This window comes from Coregonus clupeaformis, unplaced genomic scaffold (genome assembly GCF_020615455.1).
Source record: "Coregonus clupeaformis isolate EN_2021a unplaced genomic scaffold, ASM2061545v1 scaf1531, whole genome shotgun sequence".
NCBI classification, from domain to species: domain Eukaryota; kingdom Metazoa; phylum Chordata; class Actinopteri; order Salmoniformes; family Salmonidae; genus Coregonus; species Coregonus clupeaformis.
This window is the reverse complement of record NW_025534985.1, coordinates 84,034-107,371: the sequence shown is the minus strand read 5'-3', so window position 1 is coordinate 107,371 and position 23,338 is coordinate 84,034. Positions and strand designations below refer to the sequence as shown.

Here is a 23,338-nt window from a genome sequence, read left to right as displayed (position 1 = left end):
GACTTGGTATCCATCAGTGTTTCTGACTGGCTGATGGAGGCAGGCGGTGTCCCTGATTGGCTGTCGGTCCTGGGGACCAGGCTGACCTGTGGTTGGCCAGACTGGTGAGAGTGGGCGGGGCTAAGGAGGAGCTGCAGGGTGCGAGGTTTAGGGATTGGAGGGGTGGAGGAGTATGTGTCAGGGCTGGGGGTGTCAGGCCTGGGGGTGTGTTTATCAGGGCTGGGGGGCTGTGTATCAGTGTGTGTCTCTGTAGGTGTGTGTATGACTGGATGTTGAGGTGGGGTATTGGAGAGGTCTTCCTCAGGGGAGTCTGGTTGGGTCTGCTTGGGGGTTTTTGGGGGGTTGTTTATGTCAGGTGTCTGTATGTCAGGTGTCTGTGTATCAGATGTCTGTGTGTTCCGTAGTGTAGCAGTCTCAGGTAGGGTTTATCAGGCAGACTGAAGGGAGAGCTGAACCTGATGGCCTGGCTGGTCTCAAACTGTTGACTTCTCTGGAGGTGGACCTGTTAGGGTCAGAGGTTAGGGGTTAGGGGTTTATCAGGCAGACTGAAGGGAGAGCTGAACCTGATGGCCTGGCTGGTCTCAAACTGTTGACTTCTCTGGAGGTGGACCTGTTAGGGTCAGAGGTTAGGGGTTAGGGGTTTATCAGGCAGACTGAAGGGAGAGCTGAACCTGATGGCCTGGCTGGTCTCAAACTGTTGACTTCTCTGGAGGTGGACCCTGTTAGGGTCAGAGGTTAGGGGTTAGGGGGTTTATCAGGCAGACTGAAGGGAGAGCTGAACCTGATGGCCTGGCTGGTCTCAAACTGTTGACTTCTCTGGAGGTGGACCTGTTAGGGTCAGAGGTTAGGGGTTAGGGGTTTATCAGGCAGACTGAAGGGAGAGCTGAACCTGATGGCCTGGCTGGTCTCAAACTGTTGACTTCTCTGGAGGTGGACCTGTTAGGGTCAGAGGTTAGGGGTTAGGGGGTTTATCAGGCAGACTGAAGGGAGAGCTGAACCTGATGGCCTGGCTGGTCTCAAACTGTTGACTTCTCTGGAGGTGGACCTGTTAGGGTCAGGAGGTTAGGGGTTAGGGGTTTATCAGGCAGACTGAAGGGAGAGCTGAACCTGATGGCCTGGCTGGTCTCAAACTGTTGACTTCTCTGGAGGTGGACCTGTTAGGGTCAGATACATTATCAGTCAGGTCCAACGCTAAGGTTAGGAGAAAGGGTTAAGGTTAGGAGAAAGGGTTAAGGTTAGGAGAAAGGGTTAGGGTTAGGAGAAAGGGTTAGGGTTAGGAGAAAGGGTTAGGAGAAAGGGTTAAGGTTAGGAGAAAGGGTTAAGGTTAGGAGAAAGGGTTAAGGTTAGGAGAAAGGGTTAGGGTTAGGAGAAAGGGTTAGGGTTAGGAGAAAGGGTTAGGTTAGGAGAAAGGGTTAAGGTTAGAGAAAGGTTGTTAGGAGAAAGGGTTAGGGTTAGGAGAAAGGGTTAGGGTTAGGAGAAAGGGTTAGGGTTAGGAGAAAGGGTTAGGGTTAGGAGAAAGGGTTAAGGTTAGGAGAAAGGGTTAGGGTTAGGAGAAAGGGTTAGGGTTAGGAGAAAGGGTTAAGGTTAGGAGAAAGGGTTAAGGTTAGGAGAAAGGGTTAAGGTTAGGAGAAAGGGTTAAGGTTAGGAGAAAGGGTTAAGGTTAGGAGAAAGGGTTAAGGTTAGGAGAAAGGGTTAAGGTTAGGAGAAAGGGTTAAGGTTAGGAGAAAGGGTTAGGGTTAGGAGAAAGGGTTAGGGTTAGGAGAAAGGGTTAGGGTTAGGAGAAAGGGTTAAGGTTAGGAGAAAGGGTTAGGTTAGGAGAAAGGGTTAAGGGTTAGGAGAAAAGGTTATGGAGAAAGGGTTAGGGTTAGGAGAAAGGGTTAGGTTAGGAGAAAGGGTTAAGGTTAGGAGAAAGGGTTAGGGTTAGGAGAAAGGGTTAGGTTGAAGGTTAGGAGAAAGGGTTAAGGTTAGGAGAAAGGGTTAAGGTTAGGAGAAAGGGTTAGGGTTAGGGTTAGGAGAAAGGGTTAATGTTAGAGAAAGGGTTAGGGTTAGGGAGAAAGGGTTAGGGTTAGGTTGGGAGAAAGGGTTAAGGTTAGGAGAAAGGGTTAGGGTTAGGAGAAAGGGTTAGGGTTAGGAGAAAGGGTTAGGGTTAGGAGAAAGGGTTAGGGTTAGGAGAAAGGGTTAGGGTTAGGAGAAAGGGTTAAGGTTAGGAGAAAGGGTTAGGGTTAGGAGAAAGGGTTAGGGTTAGGAGAAAGGGTTAGGGTTAGGAGAAAGGGGAACAGTAGAGAGTAACATACCTGTTGGGGGCGGGACGCGTCTCTCACGTTGATGAAGCCAATCACGTCGCTGGGAGGGTCTGGCTCCGGCCAGGTGGGCAGGTACATGATCAAGTATGCCTTCTCCAGATTGGCTAGTCCTGGGTGGAGGGGCGGGGCCTCCACTGGCTCTCTGGCAGGCTTTAGAACCCGTCCCAGTGGATTCTGGGTAGTGGAGTTCTTGTTGCTAGAGTCGTTAGCGGAGCTGGCTGGGCTAGCATTGTTAGCTTTAGCCTGTGCCGTAACGAGGGCGTATTTAGGGTTGATGAGTTTCCTAGCAACGGCTGCGGAGACAGGGGCGGGGGCGGCGGTGGGGGTGAAGTCGGGGATAGGCTCCTCCTCCAGCGGAACCTTGGCGAGGGACACGCCCCTAGAGGTCATGTAGAGGTCACGGAACTGTTTGTCGAATGTCTCAACTGCCTGACCGCTCAAAACCGTGATCAGGTTCCGGTCCAGACGAGACGCCGACCACGTGAAGCTGAGGAGACAGAACATACAGGGTCAGGGGTCAGGGTACCTGTATGAGCCAGTCACAGCTCTGTCTCCGTCTATGAGCATGTATCTCTGACTGAGGGTCAGGGGTCAGGGTACCTGTATGATCCAGTCACAGCTCTGTCTCCGTCTATGAGCATGTATCTCTGACTGAGGGTCAGGGTCAGGGTCAGGTACCTGTATGATCCAGTCACAGCTCTGTCTCCGTCTATGAGCATGTATCTCTGACTGAGGGTCAGGGGTCAGGGTACCTGTATGATCCAGTCACAGCTCTGTCTCCGTCTATGAGCATGTATCTCTGACTGAGGGTCAGGGGTCAGGGTACCTGTATGATCCAGTCACAGCTCTGTCTCCGTCTATGAGCATGTATCTCTGACTGAGGGTCAGGGGTCAGGGTACCTGTATGATCCAGTCACAGCTCTGTCTCCGTCTATGAGCATGTATCTCTGACTGAGGGTCAGGGGTCAGGGGGTACCTGTATGAGCCAGTCACAGCTCTGTCTCCGTCTATGAGCATGTATCTCTGACTGAGGGTCAGGGGTCAGGGTCAGGGTACCTGTATGATCCAGTCACAGCTCTGTCTCCGTCTATGAGCATGTATCTCTGACTGAGGGTCAGGGGTCAGGGGTCAGGTACCTGTATGATCCAGTCACAGCTCTGTCTCCGTCTATGAGCATGTATCTCTGACTGAGGGTCAGGGGTCAGGGGTCCAGGGTACCTGTATGATCCAGTCACAGCTCTGTCTCCGTCTATGAGCATGTATCTCTGACTGAGGGTCAGGGGTCAGGGGTCAGGGTACCTGTATGATCCAGTCACAGCTCTGTCTCCGTCTATGAGCATGTATCTCTGACTGAGGGTCAGGGGTCAGGGGTCAGGTACCTGTATGATCCAGTCACAGCTCTGTCTCCGTCTATGAGCATGTATCTCTGACTGAGGGTCAGGGGTCAGGGTACCTGTATGAGCCAGTCACAGCTCTGTCTCCGTCTATGAGCATGTATCTCTGACTGAGGGTCAGGGGTCAGGGTACCTGTATGATCCAGTCACAGCTCTGTCTCCGTCTATGAGCATGTATCTCTGACTGAGGGTCAGGGGTCAGGGTACCTGTATGATCCAGTCACAGCTCTGTCTCCGTCTATGAGCATGTATCTCTGACTGAGGGTCAGGGTCAGGGGTCGGTACCTGTATGATCCAGTCACAGCTCTGTCTCCGTCTATGAGCATGTATCTCTGACTGAGGGTCAGGGGTCAGGGCAGGTACCTGTATGATCCAGTCACAGCTCTGTCTCCGTCTATGAGCATGTATCTCTGACTGAGGGTCAGGGGTCAGGGTACCTGTATGATCCAGTCACAGCTCTGTCTCCGTCTATGAGCATGTATCTCTGACTGAGGGTCAGGGGTCAGGGGTCAGGGTACCTGTATGATCCAGTCACAGCTCTGTCTCCGTCTATGAGCATGTATCTCTGACTGAGGGTCAGGGTCATCATACCTGTATGATCCAGTCACAGCTCTGTCTCCGTCTATGAGCATGTATCTCTGACTGAGGGTCAGGGTCAGGGGTCAGGTACCTGTATGATCCAGTCACAGCTCTGTCTCCGTCTATGAGCATGTATCTCTGACTGAGGGTCAGGGGTCAGGGGTCAGGGTACCTGTATGATCCAGTCACAGCTCTGTCTCCGTCTATGAGCATGTATCTCTGACTGAGGGTCAGGGGTCAGGGTACCTGTATGATCCAGTCACAGCTCTGTCTCCGTCTATGAGCATGTATCTCTGACTGAGGGTCAGGGGTCAGGGTACCTGTATGATCCAGTCACAGCTCTGTCTCCGTCTATGAGCATGTATCTCTGACTGAGGGTCAGGGTCAGGGTACCTGTATGATCCAGTCACAGCTCTGTCTCCGTCTATGAGCATGTATCTCTGACTGAGGGTCAGGGTCAGGGTACCTGTATGATCCAGTCACAGCTCTGTCTCCGTCTATGAGCATGTATCTCTGACTGAGGGTCAGGGGTCAGGGTACCTGTATGAGCCAGTCACAGCTCTGTCTCCGTCTATGAGCATGTATCTCTGACTGAGGGTCAGGGGTCAGGGGTCAGGTACCTGTATGATCCAGTCACAGCTCTGTCTCCGTCTATGAGCATGTATCTCTGACTGAGGGTCAGGGGTCAGGGTACCTGTATGATCCAGTCACAGCTCTGTCTCCGTCTATGAGCATGTATCTCTGACTGAGGGTCAGGGGTCAGGGTACCTGTATGATCCAGTCACAGCTCTGTCTCCGTCTATGAGCATGTATCTCTGACTGAGGGTCAGGGTCAGGGTACCTGTATCGATCCAGTCACAGCTCTGTCTCCGTCTCGTGAGCATGTATCTCTGACTGAGGGTCAGGGTCAGGGTACCTGTATGAGCCAGTCACAGCTCTGTCTCCGTCTATGAGCATGTATCTCTGACTGAGGGTCAGGGGTCAGGGTCAGGGTACCTGTATGATCCAGTCACAGCTCTGTCTCCGTCTATGAGCATGTATCTCTGACTGAGGGTCAGGGGTCAGGGTACCTGTATGATCCAGTCACAGCTCTGTCTCCGTCTATGAGCATGTATCTCTGACTGAGGGTCAGGGGTCAGGGGTCAGGTACCTGTATGATCCAGTCACAGCTCTGTCTCCGTCTATGAGCATGTATCTCTGACTGAGGGTCAGGGGTCAGGGTCAGGGTACCTGTATGATCCAGTCACAGCTCTGTCTCCGTCTATGAGCATGTATCTCTGACTGAGGGTCAGGGGTCAGGGTACCTGTATGAGCCAGTCACAGCTCTGTCTCCGTCTATGAGCATGTATCTCTGACTGAGGGTCAGGGTCAGGGGTCAGGGTACCTGTATGATCCAGTCACAGCTCTGTCTCCGTCTATGAGCATGTATCTCTGACTGAGGGTCAGGGGTCAGGGTACCTGTATGATCCAGTCACAGCTCTGTCTCCGTCTATGAGCATGTATCTCTGACTGAGGGTCAGGGGTCAGGGTACCTGTAGATCCAGTCACAGCTCTGTCTCCGTCTATGAGCATGTATCTCTGACTGAGGGTCAGGGGTCAGGGTACCTGTATGATCCAGTCACAGCTCTGTCTCCGTCTATGAGCATGTATCTCTGACTGAGGGTCAGGGGTCAGGGGTCAGGGTACCTGTATGATCCAGTCACAGCTCTGTCTCCGTCTATGAGCATGTATCTCTGACTGAGGGTCAGGGGTCAGGGTACCTGTAGATCCAGTCACAGCTCTGTCTCCGTCTAGAGCATGTATCTCTGACTGAGGGACCCTCGGACCTTCTGAGCCGAGCGGGTGTAGAACTCTACTCCGGTCACTACAGCGAACACGCAGGTTCTAGAGGACAGAGAACACACACATTAATACACAGACCCAGATTATTACACCTACATTAATACACAGACCCAGATTATTACACCTACATTAATATACAGACCCAGATTATTACACCTACATTAATACACAGACCCAGATTATTACACCTACATTAATACACAGACCCAGATTATTACACCTACATTAATACACAGACCCAGATTATTACACCTACATTAATATACAGACCCAGATTATTACACCTACATTAATACACAGACCCAGATTATTACACCTACATTAATACACAGACCCAGATTATTACACCTACATTAATACACAGACCCAGATTATTACACCTACATTAATACACAGACCCAGATTATTACACCTACATTAATATACAGACCCAGATTATTACACCTACATTAATATACAGACCCAGATTATTACACCTACATTAATACACAGACCCAGATTATTACACCTACATTAATACACAGACCCAGATTATTACACCTACATTAATATACAGACCCAGATTATTACACCTACATTAATATACAGACCCAGATTATTACACCTACATTAATATACAGACCCAGATTATTACACCTACATTAATATACAGACCCAGATTATTACACCTACATTAATACACAGACCCAGATTATTACACCTACATTAATATACAGACCCAGATTATTACACCTACATTAATACACAGACCCAGATTATTACACCTACATTAATACACAGACCCAGATTATTACACCTACATTAATACACAGACCCAGATTATTACACCTACATTAATACACAGACCCAGATTATTACACCTACATTAATATACAGACCCAGATTATTACACCACATTAATACACAGACCCAGATTATTACACCTACATTAATATACAGACCCAGATTATTACACCCACATTAATATACAGACCCAGATTATTACACCTACATTAATACACAGACCCAGATTATTACACCTACACACACATTAATACACCTCACACACATTATTACACCTACACACACATTAATACACAGACACACACTCAGGTGCATCCTGTTTCCATTGATCAACCTTGAGATGTTTCTACAACTTGATTGGAGTCCACCTGTGGTAAATTCAATTGATTGGACATGATTTGGAAAGGCACACACCTGTCTATATAAGGTCCCACAGTTGACAGTGCATGTCAGAGCAAAAACCAAGCCATGAGGATGAAGGAATTGTCCGTAGAGCTCAGAGACAGGATTGTGTCGAGGCACAGATCTGGGGAAGGGTACCAAAAAATGAGAAATCGGGGGAGAAGGGCCTTGGTCAGGAAGGTGACCAAGAACCCGATGGTCACTCTGACGGAGCTCCAGAGTTCCTCTGTGGAGATGGGAGAACCTTCCAGAAGGACAACCGTCTCTGCAGCACTCCACCAATCAGGCCTTTATGGTAGTGGCCAGGTGGAAGCCACTCCTCAGTAAAAGGCACATGACAGCCCACTTGGAGTTTGCCAAAAGGCACCTAAAGGACTCTCAGATCATGAGAAACGAGATTCTCTGGTCTGATGAAACCAAGATTGAACTCTTTGGCCTGAATGCCAAGCGTCACGTCAGGAGGAAACCTGGCACCATCCCTACGGTGAAGCATGGTGGTGGCAGCATCATGCTGTGGGGATGTTTTTTCAGCGGCAGGGACTGGGAGACTAGTCATGATCGAGGCAAAGATGAATGGAGCAAAGTACAGAGAGATCCTTGATGAAAACCTGCTCCAGAGCGCTCAGGACCTCAGACTGGGGCGAAGGTTCACCTTCCAACAGGACAACAACCCTAAGCACACAGCCAAGACAACGCAGGAGTGGCTTCAGGACAAGTCTCTGAATGTCCTTGAGTGGCACAACCAGAGCCTGGGCTTGAACCCAATCAAACATCTCTGGAGAGACCTGAAAATAGCTGTGCAGCGACGCTCCCCATCCAACCTGACAGAGCTTGAGAGGATCTGCAGAGAAGAATGGGACTCCAATCAAGTTGTAGAAACATCTCAAGGATGATCAATGGAAACAGGATGGCAAAGAGTCTGATTACCTATGTAAATAAGGTATTTCAGTTTTTTTATTTTTAATACATTTGCCAACATTTCTTAAAACCTGTTTTTGCTTTGTCATTATGGGGGTGTTGTGTGTAGATTGATGAGGGGAAAAACAATTTAATCCATTTCAGAATAAGGCTGTAACGTAACAAAATGTGTTAAACGTCAAGGGGTCTGAATCCTTTCCGAAGACACTGCATGTAGAGTGGAGTCTATGCGGTCGATTTAATTGTGTGCGTGTGTGGGTGTGTGTGGGTGTGTGTGTGTGGGTGTGTGTGGGTGTGTGTGTTTGGGTGTGTGGGTGCGTGTGGGTGCGTGTGTGTGGGTGTGTGTGTCTGTGTGTGTCTGTGTGTGTCTGTGTGTGTGTAATTGCCTGCAGCAGCAGTAATGGAATGTGCTGAATGTTGTTCTGGAAGCTTCTGAAACTAAAACACTTAACAAGTCCAAGAGTTAAGCTGCAGAACTAGTTCCTCTGTTCTCAACAGAAAACACACAGAGACACAGAGAGATATCAGACAAGACGGACAGACAGACACACAGAGACACAGAGAGATATCAGACAAGACGGACAGACAGACACACAGAGACACAGAGAGATATCAGACAAGACGGACAGACAGACACACAGAGACACAGAGAGATATCAGACAAGACGGACAGACAGACACACAGAGACACAGAGAGATATCAGACAAGACGGACAGACAGACACACAGAGACACAGAGAGATATCAGACAAGACGGACAGACAGACACACAGAGACACAGAGAGATATCAGACAAGACGGACAGACAGACACACAGAGACACAGAGAGATATCAGACAAGACGGACAGACAGACACACAGAGACACGGAGAGATATCAGACAAGACGGACAGACAGACACACAGAGACACAGAGAGATATCAGACAAGACGGACAGACAGACACACAGAGACACAGAGAGATATCAGACAAGACGGACAGACAGACACACAGAGACACAGAGAGATATCAGACAAGACGGACAGACAGACACACAGAGACACAGAGAGATTCAGACAAGACGGACAGACAGACACACAGAGACACGGAGAGATATCAGACAAGACGGACAGACAGACACACAGAGACACAGAGAGATATCAGACAAGACAGACAGACAGACAGACAGAGACACAGAGAGATATCAGACAAGACGGACAGACAGACAGAGACAAGACAGTCTGTCAGTCTACAACCAGATACACCCAGGGTGTGTGAAACAAGACAGTCTGTCAGTCTATAACCAGATACACCCAGGGTGTGAAACAAGACAGTCTGTCAGTCTATAACCAGATACACCCAGGGTGTGTGAAACAAGACAGTCTGTCAGTCAGTCCTACAACCAGATACACCCAGGGTGTGGGAAACAAGACAGTCTGTCAGTCTATAACCAGATACACCCAGGGTGTGTGAAACAAGACAGTCTGTCAGTCTATAACCAGATACACCAAGGGTGGGTGAAACAAGACAGTCTGTCAGTCTATAACCAGATACACCCAGGGTGTGGAAACAAGACAGTCTGTCAGTCTATAACCAGATACACCCAGGGTGTGTGAAACAAGACAGTCTGTCAGTCTATAACCAGATACACCCAGGGTGTGTGAAACAAGACAGTCTGTCAGTCTATAACCAGATACACCCAGGGTGGGTGAAACAAGACAGTCTGTCAGTCTATAACCAGATACACCCAGGGTGGGTGAAACAAGACAGTCTGTCAGTCTATAACCAGATACACCCAGGGTGGGTGAAACAAGACAGTCTGTCAGTCTATAACCAGATACACCCAGGGTGTGTGAAACAAGACAGTCTGTCAGTCTATAACCAGATACACCCAGGGTGTGTGAAACAAGACAGTCAGTCAGTCTATAACCAGATACACCCAGGGTGGGTGAAACAAGACAGTCTGTCAGTCTATAATCAGATACACCCAGGGTGGGTGAAACAAGACAGTCTGTCAGTCTACAACCAGATACACCCAGGGTGTGTGAAACAAGACAGTCTGTCAGTCTATAACCAGATACACCCAGGGTGGGTGAAACAAGACAGTCTGTCAGTCTATAACCAGATACACCCAGGGTGTGTGAAACAAGACAGTCTGTCAGTCTATAACCAGATACACCCAGGGTGGGTGAAACAAGACAGTCTGTCAGTCTATAACCAGATACACCCAGGGTGGGTGAAACAAGACAGTCTGTCAGTCTATAATCAGATACACCCAGGGTGGGTGAAACAAGACAGTCTGTCAGTCTACAACCAGATACACCCAGGGTGTGTGAAACAAGACAGTCAGTCAGTCTATAACCAGATACACCCAGGGTGTGTGAAACAAGACAGTCAGTCAGTCTATAACCAGATACACCCAGGGTGTGTGAAACAAGACAGTCTGTCAGTCAGTCCTACAACCAGATACACCCAGGGTGTGTGAAACAAGACAGTCTGTCAGTCTATAACCAGATACACCCAGGGTGGGTGAAACAAGACAGTCTGTCAGTCTACAACCAGATACACCCAGGGTGTGTGAAACAAGACAGTCAGTCAGTCTATAACCAGATACACCCAGGGTGGGTGAAACAAGACAGTCTGTCAGTCTATAACCAGATACACCCAGGGTGTGTGAAACAAGACAGTCTGTCAGTCTACAACCAGATACACCCAGGGTGGGTGAAACAAGACAGTCTGTCAGTCTACAACCAGATACACCCAGGGTGGGTGAAACAAGACAGTCTGTCAGTCTATAACCAGATACACCCAGGGTGGGTGAAACAAGACAGTCTGTCAGTCTATAACCAGATACACCCAGGGTGGGTGAAACAAGACAGTCTGTCAGTCTATAACCAGATACACCCAGGGTGGGTGAAACAAGACAGTCTGTCAGTCTATAACCAGATACACCCAGGGTGGGTGAAACAAGACAGTCTGTCAGTCCTACAACCAGATACACCCAGGGTGGGTGAAACAAGACAGTCTGTCAGTCTACAACCAGATACACCCAGGGTGGGTGAAACAAGACAGTCTGTCAGTCTATAACCAGATACACCCAGGGTGGGTGAAACAAGACAGTCTGTCAGTCTATAACCAGATACACCCAGGGTGGGTGAAACAAGACAGTCAGTCAGTCTATAACCAGACACACCCAGGGTGGTGAAACAAGACAGTCTGTCAGTCTATAATCAGATACACCCAGGGTGGGTGAAACAAGACAGTCAGTCAGTCTATAACCAGATACACCCAGGGTGGGTGAAACAAGACAGTCTGTCAGTCTATAACCAGATACACCCAGGGTGTGTGAAACAAGACAGTCTGTCAGTCTATAACCAGATACACCCAGGGTGTGTGAAACAAGACAGTCTGTCAGTCTATAACCAGATACACCCAGGGTGGGTGAAACAAGACAGTCTGTCAGTCTATAACCAGATACACCCAGGGTGGGTGAAACAAGACAGTCTGTCAGTCTATAACCAGATACACCCAGGGTGGGTGAAACAAGACAGTCTGTCAGTCTATAACCAGATACACCCAGGGTGTGTGAAACAAGACAGTCTGTCAGTATATAACCAGATACACCCAGGGTGGGTGAAACAAGACAGTCTGTCAGTCTATAACCAGATACACCCAGGGTGCGTGAAACACAGAGTTGACTTGAGTCTGCCTGGAGGGCCAGTTCGGTAGGGTTGGCAGTTGTAGTTTATTAAAGGTAGACTCAGCGATATGATGTAGATGCAGAAAGTAAACAGAATAGTGGGTCAACTTCCGCAACAACTAAGAGCGTTGAAGGCTCAACTTCTAGGCTGTTTTGGTTCCCTGACTACCACACTGTGAACAGGGTGAAGCCAACCTGACTACCACACTGTGAACAGGGTGAAGCCAACCTGACTACCACACTGTGAACAGGGTGAAGCCAACCTGACTACCACACTGTGAACAGGGTGAAGCCAACCCGACTACCACACTGTGAACAGGGTGAAGCCAACCTGACTACCACACTGTGAGCAGGATGAAGCCAACCTGACTACCACACTGTGAACAGGGTGAAGCCAACCTGACTACCACACTGTGAACAGGCTGAAGCCAACCTGACTACCACACTGTGAACAGGGTGAAGCCAACCTGACTACCACACTGTGAACAGGGTGAAGCCAACCTGACTACCACACTGTGAACAGGGTGAAGCCAACCCGACTACCACACTGTGAACAGGGTGAAGCCAACCCGACTACCACACTGTGAGCAGGGTGAAGCCAACCTGACTACCACACTGTGAGCAGGGTGAAGCCAACCTGACTACCACACTGTGAACAGGGTGAAGCCAACCTGACTACCACACTGTGAACAGGGTGAAGCCAACCCGACTACCACACTGTGAACAGGGTGAAGCCAACCTGACTACCACACTGTGAACAGGGTGAAGCCAACCCGACTACCACACTGTGAACAGGGTGAAGCCAACCTGACTACCACACTGTGAACAGGGTGAAGCCAACCCGACTACCACACTGTGAACAGGGTGAAGCCAACCTGACTACCACACTGTGAACAGGGTGAAGCCAACCCGATTACCACACTGTGAGCAGGGTGAAGCCAACCTGACTACCACACTGTGAACAGGGTGAAGCCAACCTGACTACCACACTGTGAACAGGGTGAAGCCAACCTGACTACCACACCGTGAACAGGGTGAAGCCAACCTGACTACCACACTGTGAACAGGGTGAAGCCAACCTGACTACCACACTGTGAACAGGGTGAAGCCAACCTGACTACCACACTGTGAACAGGGTGAAGCCAACCTGACTACCACACTGTGATCAGGGTGAAGCCAACCTGACTACCACACTGTGGACAGGGTGAAGCCAACCTGACTACCACACTGTGAACAGGGTGAAGCCAACCTGACTACCACACTGTGAACAGGGTGAAGCCAACCTGACTACCACACTGTGAACAGGCTGAAGCCAACCTGACTACCACACTGTGAACAGGGTGAAGCCAACCTGACTACCACACTGTGAACAGGGTGAAGCCAACCTGACTACCACACTGTGAACAGGGTGAAGCCAACCTGACTACCACACTGTGAACAGCGTGAAGCCAACCTGACTACCACACTGTGAACAGGCTGAAGCCAACCTGACTACCACACTGTGAACAGGGTGAAGCCAACCTGACTACCACACTGTGAACAGGGTGAAGCCAACCCGACTACCACACTGTGAACAGGGTGAAGCCAACCTGACTACCACACTGTGAACAGGGTGAAGCCAACCCGACTACCACACTGTGAACAGGGTGAAGCCAACCTGACTACCACACTGTGAACAGGGTGAAGCCAACCCGACTACCACACTGTGAGCAGGGTGAAGCCAACCTGACTACCACACTGTGAACAGGGTGAAGCCAACCTGACTACCACACTGTGAACAGGGTGAAGCCAACCTGACTACCACACTGTGAACAGGGTGAAGCCAACCTGACTACCACACTGTGAACAGGGTGAAGCCAACCTGACTACCACACTGTGAACAGGGTGAAGCCAACCTGACTACCACACTGTGAACAGGGTGAAGCCAACCTGACTACCACACTGTGATCAGGGTGAAGCCAACCTGACTACCACACTGTGGACAGGGTGAAGCCAACCTGACTACCACACTGTGAACAGGGTGAAGCCAACCTGACTACCACACTGTGAACAGGGTGAAGCCAACCTGACTACCACACTGTGAACAGGCTGAAGCCAACCTGACTACCACACTGTGAACAGGGTGAAGCCAACCTGACTACCACACTGTGAACAGGGTGAAGCCAACCTGACTACCACACTGTGAACAGGGTGAAGCCAACCTGACTACCACACTGTGAACAGCGTGAAGCCAACCTGACTACCACACTGTGAACAGGCTGAAGCCAACCTGACTACCACACTGTGAACAGGGTGAAGCCAACCTGACTACCACACTGTGAACAGGGTGAAGCCAACCTGACTACCACACTGTGAACAGGGTGAAGCCAACCTGACTACCACACTGTGAACAGCGTGAAGCCAACCTGACTACCACACTGTGAACAGGCTGAAGCCAACCTGACTACCACACTGTGAACAGGGTGAAGCCAACCTGACTACCACACTGTGAACAGGGTGAAGCCAACCTGACTACCACACTGTGAACAGGGTGAAGCCAACCTGACTACCACACTGTGAACAGGCTGAAGCCAACCCGTGCACATGCGCAAGTACTGTGTGTGAACTGTGTGAGAGAGAAGTGTTGCATATCTCCGGTGCTGCTCACGGCAACATCATTTGGCCGAGTCAAACTTTTAAAGCCAGGCAAGCTCAAACAGGCACAGATGAAGTATCTGAAACCTAGGTGTGGCGCGCGCGTGTCTGTGTGTGTGTGTGTGTGTGTGTGTGTGTGTGTGTGTGTGTGTGTGTCTGTGTCTGTGTGTGTGTGTGTGTGTGTGTGTGTGTGTGTGTGTGTGTGTGTGTGTTTGTGTTACCTTGAGGTGTCCCTGGTGCATGTTGGCTCTACAACACATGTCCAGGAAGCAGGAGACGGCAGCGGTGTCCACGATGATGTAGACAGGGACTCTTCTCTTATAGGCTGCATCTAACAGGTCCTTGTAGATGTCAACGTCACTAAACTGATCCATCACTACCGCTATCACCTGGAGAATAGATACACACACACACACACACATTATACACACACACACATTATACACACACATTATACACACACATTATACACACACACACATTATACACACACACACATTATACACACACACACACACACATTACAGACACGTTGCTACATGAGTCCATACGTGTTATTTCATAGTTTTGATGTCTTCACTATTATTCTACAATGTAAAAAATAAAGAAAAACCCTTGAATGAGTAGGTGTGTCCAAACTGTTGACTGGTGCTGTATATATACACACACACACTAGCTTTAGCTAACGTTAGCTAGCTAGTTAGCTAGCTCAACTTACACTTAGCTAGCTACAGGTAACTGGCTAAATTAAGGAATCACCAAGTATCTCCCGTAAGTGTCGGATTGGGTTGAGATCTGGTAACTTAGCTAGCTAGTAGCTACAGGTAACTGGCTAAATAAAGGAGTATCTCCCGTAAGTGTTGGATTGGGTTGAGATCTGGTAACTTAGCTAGCTACTAGCTACAGGTAACTGGCTAAATAAAGGAGTATCTCCCGTAAGTGTTGGATTGGGTTGAGATCTGGTAACTTAGCTAGCTACTAGCTACAGGTAACTGGCTAAATAAAGGAGTATCTCCCGTAAGTGTTGGATTGGGTTGAGATCTGGTAACTTAGCTAGCTACTAGCTACAGGTAACTGGCTAAATAAAGGAGTATCTCCCGTAAGTGTTGGATTGGGTTGAGATCTGGTAACTTAGCTAGCTACTAGCTACAGGTAACTGGCTAAATAAAGGAGTATCTCCCGTAAGTGTTGGATTGGGTTGAGATCTGGTAACTTAGCTAGCTACTAGCTACAGGTAACTGGCTAAATAAAGGAGTATCTCCCGTAAGTGTTGGATTGGGTTGAGATCTGGTAACTTAGCTAGCTAGTAGCTACAGGTAACTGGCTAAATAAAGGAGTATCTCCCGTAAGTGTTGGATTGGGTTGAGATCTGGTAACTTAGCTAGCTACTAGCTACAGGTAACTGGCTAAATAAAGGAGTATCTCCCGTAAGTGTTGGATTGGGTTGAGATCTGGTAACTTAGCTAGCTAGTAGCTACAGGTAACTGGCTAAATAAAGGAGTATCTCCCCGTAAGTGTTGGATTGGGTTGAGATCTGGTAACTTAGCTAGCTACTAGCTACAGGTAACTGGCTAAATAAAGGAGTATCTCCCGTAAGTGTTGGATTGGGTTGAGATCTGGTAACTTAGCTAGCTACTAGCTACAGGTAACTGGCTAAATAAAGGAGTATCTCCCGTAAGTGTTGGATTGGGTTGAGATCTGGTAACTTAGCTAGCTAGTAGCTACAGGTAACTGGCTAAATAAAGGAGTATCTCCCGTAAGTGTTGGATTGGGTTGAGATCTGGTAACTTAGCTAGCTACTAGCTACAGGTAACTGGCTAAATAAAGGAGTATCTCCCGTAAGTGTTGGATTGGGTTGAGATCTGGTAACTTAGCTAGCTACTAGCTACAGGTAACTGGCTAAATAAAGGAGTATCTCCCGTAAGTGTTGGATTGGGTTGAGATCTGGTAACTTAGCTAGCTACTAGCTACAGGTAACTGGCTAAATAAAGGAGTATCTCCCGTAAGTGTTGGATTGGGTTGAGATATGGTAACTTAGCTAGCTACTAGCTACAGGTAACTGGCTAAATAAAGGAGTATCTCCCGTAAGTGTTGGATTGGGTTGAGATCTGGTAACTTAGCTAGCTACTAGCTACAGGTAACTGGTTAAATAAAGGAGTATCTCCCGTAAGTGTTGGATTGGGTTGAGATCTGGTAACTTAGCTAGCTACTAGCTACAGGTAACTGGCTAAATAAAGGAGTATCTCCCGTAAGTGTTGGATTGGGTTGAGATATGGTAACTTAGCTAGCTACTAGCTACAGGTAACTGGCTAAATAAAGGAGTATCTCCCGTAAGTGTTGGATTGGGTTGAGATCTGGTAACTTAGCTAGCTACTAGCTACAGGTAACTGGCTAAATAAAGGAGTATCTCCCGTAAGTGTTGGATTGGGTTGAGATCTGGTAACTTAGCTAGCTACTAGCTACAGGTAACTGGCTAAATAAAGGAGTATCTCCCGTAAGTGTTGGATTGGGTTGAGATCTGGTAACTTAGCTAGCTACTAGCTACAGGTAACTGGCTAAATAAAGGAGTATCTCCCGTAAGTGTTGGATTGGGTTGAGATCTGGTAACTTAGCTAGCTACTAGCTACAGGTAACTGGCTAAATAAAGGAGTATCTCCCGTAAGTGTTGGATTGGGTTGAGATATGGTAACTTAGCTAGCTACTAGCTACAGGTAACTGGCTAAATAAAGGAGTATCTCCCGTAAGTGTTGGATTGGGTTGAGATCTGGTAACTTAGCTAGCTACTAGCTACAGGTAACTGGCTAAATAAAGGAGTATCTCCCGTAAGTGTTGGATTGGGTTGAGATCTGGTAACTTAGCTAGCTACTAGCTACAGGTAACTGGCTAAATAAAGGAGTATCTCCCGTAAGTGTTGGATTGGGTTGAGATCTGGTAACTTAGCTAGCTACTAGCTACAGGTAACTGGCTAAATAAAGGAGTATCTCCCGTAAGTGTTGGATTGGGTTGAGATCTGGTAACTGAGACACACCCCCTTTAAACCCCCCATGATCCTTTGAGACCCCTCTTTCAAAGTCACTGAGCTCTTCTTTTACCCATGGTAGACTAAATAATCATGGACAACTGGGTATTTATAAATGACTTTTAGCCATAGTCTGTCTTCCTGTCTTCCTGTCTGTCTCCTGTCTTCTTGTCTGTCTGTCTTTCTCCTGTCTGTCTCCTGTCTTCCTGTCTGTCTTTCTCCTGTCTGTCTCCTGTCTTCCTGTCTGTCTTTCTCCTGTCTGTCTCCTGTCTGTCTGTCTCCTGTCTGTCTGTCTCCTGTCTGTCTGTCTGTCTCCTGTCTTTTTTCTCTCTGTGCCTCTGAGCTGTCTGTCTGCCTGTGCTATAGTCTGTATTCTGTAGTGTGTGTGTGTGTGTGTGTGTGTAGCCCACCTTCTGAGCCTGTGCTATAGTCTGTATTCTGTAGTGTGTGTGTGTGTGTGTGTGTGTGTGTGTAGCCCACCTTCTGAGCCTGTGCTATAGTCTGTATTCTGTAGTGTGTGTGTGTGTGTGTGTGTGTGTTAGCCCACCTTCTGAGCCTGTGCTATAGTCTGTATTCTGTAGTGTGTGTGTGTGTGTGTGTGTGTGTGTAGCCCACCTTCTGAGCCTGTGCTATAGTCTGTATTCTGTAGTGTGTGTGTGTGTGTGTGTGTGTGTGTGTAGCCCACCTTCTGAGCCTGTGCTATGGTCTGTATTCTGTAGTGTGTGTGTGTGTGTGTGTGTGTGTGTGTGTGTAGCCCACCTTCTGAGCCTGTGCTATAGTCTGTATTCTGTAGTGTGTGTGTGTGTGTGTGTGTGTGTAGCCCACCTTCTGAGCCTGTGCTATAGTCTGTATTCTGTAGTGTGTGTGTGTGTGTGTGTGTGTTAGCCCACCTTCTGAGCCTGTGCTATGGTCTGTATTCTGTAGTGTGTGTGTGTGTGTGTGTGTGTGTGTAGCCCACCTTCTGAGCCTGTGCTATAGTCTGTATTCTGTAGTGTGTGTGTGTGTGTGTGTGTGTGTGTGTTAGCCCACCTTCTGAGCCTGTGCTATAGTCTGTATTCTGTAGTGTGTGTGTGTGTGTGTGTGTGTGTGTGTGTGTGTGTGTAGCCCACCTTCTGAGCCTGTGCTATAGTCTGTATTCTGTAGTGTGTGTGTGTGTGTGTGTGTGTGTGTGTGTGTGTGTGTGTTGAGCCCACCTTCTGAGCCTGTGCTATAGTCTGTATTCTGTAGTGTGTGTGTGTGTGTGTGTGTGTGTAGCCCACCTTCTGAGCCTGTGCTATAGTCTGTATTCTGTAGTGTGTGTGTGTGTGTGTGTGTGTGTGTGTGTAGCCCACCTTCTGAGCCTGTGCTATAGTCTGTATTCTGTAGTGTGTGTGTGTGTGTGTGTGTGTGTGTGTGTAGCCCACCTTCTGAGCCTGTGCTATAGTCTGTATTCTGTAGTGTGTGTGTGTGTGTGTGTGTGTGTGTGTGTGTGTGTGTAGCCCACCTTCTGAGCCTGTGCTATAGTCTGTATTCTGTAGTGTGTGTGTGTGTGTGTGTGTGTGTAGCCCACCTTCTGAGCCTGTGCTATAGTCTGTATTCTGTAGTGTGTGTGTGTGTGTGTGTGTGTGTGTGTGTGTGTGTAGCCCACCTTCTGAGCCTGTGCTATGGTCTGTATTCTGTAGTGTGTGTGTGTGTGTGTGTGTGTGTGTGTAGCCCACCTTCTGAGCCTGTGCTATAGTCTGTATTCTGTAGTGTGTGTGTGTGTGTGTGTGTGTGTGTGTGTGTGTGTGTGTTAGCCCACCTTCTGAGCCTGTGCTATAGTCTGTATTCTGTAGTGTGTGTGTGTGTGTGTGTGTGTGTGAGGCCACCTTCTGAGCCTGTGCTATAGTCTGTATTCTGTAGTGTGTGTGTGTGTGTGTGTGTGTGTGTGTGTGTGTAGCCCACCTTCTGAGCCTGTGCTATAGTCTGTATTCTGTAGTGTGTGTGTGTGTGTGTGTGTGTGTGTGTGTGTGTGTGTGTGTGTGTAGCCCACCTTCTGAGCCTGTGCTATAGTCTGTATTCTGTAGTGTGTGTGTGTGTGTGTGTGTGTGTGTGTGTAGCCCACCTTCTGAGCCTGTGCTATAGTCTGTATTCTGTAGTGTGTGTGTGTGTGTGTGTGTGTGTGTGTGTAGCCCACCTTCTGAGCCTGTGCTATAGTCTGTATCCTGTAGTGTGTGTGTGTGTGTGTGTGTGTGTGTGTGTGTGTGTGTAGCCCACCTTCTGAGCCTGTGCTATAGTCTGTATTCTGTAGTGTGTGTGTGTGTGTGTGTGTGTGTGTGTGTAGCCCACCTTCTGAGCCTGTGCTATAGTCTGTATTCTGTAGTGTGTGTGTGTGTGTGTGTGTGCCCACCTTCTGAGCCTGTGCTATAGTCTGTATTCTGTAGTGTGTGTGTGTGTGTGTGTGTGTGTGTGTGTAGCCCACCTTCTGAGCCTGTGCTATAGTCTGTATTCTGTAGTGTGTGTGTGTGTGTGTGTGTGTGTGTGTGTGTAGCCCACCTTCTGAGCCTGTGCTATAGTCTGTATTCTGTAGTGTGTGTGTGTGTGTGTGTGTGTGTGTGTGTGTGTGTAGCCCACCTTCTGAGCCTGTGCTATAGTCTGTATTCTGTAGTGTGTGTGTGTGTGTGTGTGTGTGTGTGTGTGTGTGTGTGTAGCCCACCTTCTGAGCCTGTGCTATAGTCTGTATTCTGTAGTGTGTGTGTGTGTGTGTGTGTGTGTGTGTGTGTGTGTGTGTGTGTGTGTGTGTGTGTGTGTGTGTAGCCCACCTTCTGAGCCCTGTGCTATAGTCTGTATTCTGTAGTGTGTGTGTGTGTGTGTGTGTGTAGCCCACCTTCTGAGCCTGTGCTATAGTCTGTATTCTGTAGTGTGTGTGTGTGTGTGTGTGTAGCCCACCTTCTGAGCCTGTGCTATAGTCTGTATTCTGTAGTGTGTGTGTGTGTGTGTGTGTGTGTGTGTGTGTGTGTGTAGCCCACCTTCTGAGCCTGTGCTATAGTCTGTATTCTGTAGTGTGTGTGTGTGTGTGTGTGTGTGTGTGTGTAGCCCACCTTCTGAGCCTGTGCTATAGTCTGTATTCTGTAGTGTGTGTGTGTGTGTGTGTGTGTGTAGCCCACCTTCTGAGCCTGTGCTATAGTCTGTATTCTGTAGTGTGTGTGTGTGTGTGTGTGTGTGTGTGTGTGTGTGTAGCCCACCTTCTGAGCCTGTGCTATAGTCTGTATTCTGTAGTGTGTGTGTGTGTGTGTGTGTGTTAGCCCACCTTCTGAGCCTGTGCTATAGTCTGTATTCTGTAGTGTGTGTGTGTGTGTGTGTGTGTGTTAGCCCACCTTCTGAGCCTGTGCTATAGTCTGTATTCTGTAGTGTGTGTGTGTGTGTGTGTGTGTGTAGCCCACCTTCTGAGCCTGTGCTATAGTCTGTATTCTGTAGTGTGTGTGTGTGTGTGTGTGTGTGTAGCCCACCTTCTGAGCCTGTGCTATAGTCTGTATTCTGTAGTGTGTGTGTGTGTGTGTGTGTGTGTAGCCCACCTTCTGAGCCTGTGCTATAGTCTGTATTCTGTAGTGTGTGTGTGTGTGTGTGTGTGTGTGTGTGTGTAGCCCACCTTCTGAGCCTGTGCTATAGTCTGTATTCTGTAGTGTGTGTGTGTGTGTGTGTGTGTGTAGCCCACCTTCTGAGCCTGTGCTATAGTCTGTATTCTGTAGTGTGTGTGTGTGTGTGTGTGTGTAGCCCACCTTCTGAGCCTGTGCTATAGTCTGTATTCTGTTGTGTGTGTGTGTGTGTGTGTGTGTGTGTGTGTGTAGCCCACCTTCTGAGCCTGTGCTATAGTCTGTATTCTGTAGTGTGTGTGTGTGTGTGTGTGTGTGTGTAGCCCACCTTCTGAGCCTGTGCTATAGTCTGTATTCTGTAGTGTGTGTGTGTGTGTGTGTGTGTGTGTGTAGCCCACCTTCTGAGCCTGTGCTATAGTCTGTATTCTGTAGTGTGTGTGTGTGTGTGTGTAGCCCACCTTCTGAGCCTGTGCTATAGTCTGTATTCTGTAGTGTGTGTGTGTGTGTGTGTGTGTGTGTGTGTGTGTGTGTGTGTGTGTAGCCCACCTTCTGAGCCTGTGCTGTAGTGTGTATTTTGTAGTGTGTGTGTGTGTGTGTGTGTGTGTGTGTGTGTGTGTGTGTAGCCCACCTTCTGAGCCTGTGCTATAGTCTGTATTCTGTAGTGTGTGTGTGTGTGTGTGTGTGTGTGTGTGTGTGTGTAGCCCACCTTCTGAGCCTGTGCTATAGTCTGTATTCTGTAGTGTGTGTGTGTGTGTGTGTGTGTGTGTGTGTGTGTGCGTAGCCCACCTTCTGAGCCTGTGCTATGGTCTGTATTCTGTAGTGTGTGTGTGTGTGTGTGTAGCCCACCTTCTGAGCCTGTGCTATAGTCTGTATTCTGTAGTGTGTGTGTGTGTGTGTGTGTGTGTGTGTGTGTGTGTGTAGCCCACCTTCTGAGCCTGTGCTATAGTCTGTATTCTGTAGTGTGTGTGTGTGTGTGTGTGTAGCCCACCTTCTGAGCCTGTGCTATAGTCTGTATTCTGTAGTGTGTGTGTGTGTGTGTGTGTGTGTGTGTGTGTGTGTGTGTAGCCCACCTTCTGAGCCTGTGCTATAGTCTGTATTCTGTAGTGTGTGTGTGTAGCCCACCTTCTGAGCCTGTGCTATAGTCTGTATTCTGTAGTGTGTGTGTGTGTGTGTGTGTGTAGCCCACCTTCTGAGCCTGTGCTATAGTCTGTATTCTGTAGTGTGTGTGTGTGTGTGTGTGTAGCCCACCTTCTGAGCCTGTGCTATAGTCTGTATTCTGTAGTGTGTGTGTGTGTGTGTGTGTAGCCCACCTTCTGAGCCTGTGCTATGTTCTTCCGGACCACCTCCTTGATGTGCGTGTGACCATCAGCTGGGGGCTGCGTGTGCACGTTGACGCGTGTCACTCCGCGGTATGACGCAGCGTCAGGCCAGCCCAGGTCCAGGTCAGGTACAGAACCTTCAGAGCGGTCGGGCCAGTACTGTAAAGACAGTGGCCCAGTGCCGCCGTCACATTCCCTCGGGGCCGCGCTGCTCGCTCCCGCCTCGGCCTTGAGGTGCTCGCCTCCGGGCCTGTAGGCCTCCACAGTGCGCGCCAGCCACGCATGAGCTCCGGTTCAGACAGGAAGTGTTGGAGGCCATGGTCCCGGAGGTAGCCGCTGAAGGCGTCGCGTCCCCCTGTAAGCAGAGCCTCCAGGGCGAGCCGCTGGTCCTCGCTGTAGAAGAACTCCGGTTTGGACTCGGTCACTCGCCAGTTGACGTGATGCTCATCTAGACACTGCAGCTGAGATAGAGCCATGGCGCTAGACTTTAACAAGACCTAACCGATAATCACCTGATGGGATCAATAAATCCCACCCAACATATATTACAGCCCGCGTGTTACCGAGGAACATTAAATACACAATCCACGGTTGAACCGGAAGATTTACCAAACTTTTCCTAAAAGAGTTCAACTGTCTCAGCTCATGTTGTATTTGTATCCGTGTCCACCAGCTTCCCACGATTTGTCCCAAATAACACTAATAAAATAAGGTTTCCACAAATGGCGACATTTCTCCTCAAAGCAGACAGAATCCGAGACAGACCGACTATCAGATCATCAGCACCGTATAAACTACCGGCAGTCCACGTTGAGTCCGTGCGTCTCACCGTGTTGTAAAACAGAAAACAATTGAGCTGAACTAAATAGTTACAGGCTGAATGTGAAGCTTGTCTTTGACATTATCACCGTTTAA

General features: G+C 48.7%; 1 protein-coding gene across 1 annotated transcript; it reads right to left on the bottom strand.

Moving 5' to 3' along the window:
• Positions 1-619: 619 nt before the first annotated feature.
• LOC121538662 (protein FAM83G) lies at positions 620-23,322 on the bottom strand. The gene is given in 10 exon segments (XM_045218371.1): positions 620-719; positions 890-936; positions 1,023-1,154; positions 2,295-2,790; positions 5,963-6,003; positions 6,076-6,135; positions 6,137-6,160; positions 14,756-14,923; positions 22,415-22,699; positions 22,702-23,322. Coding segments are annotated over 10 exon segments (1,551 nt in total). The 5' UTR covers positions 22,900-23,322.
• Between the last annotated feature and the right edge of the window lie 16 nt (positions 23,323-23,338).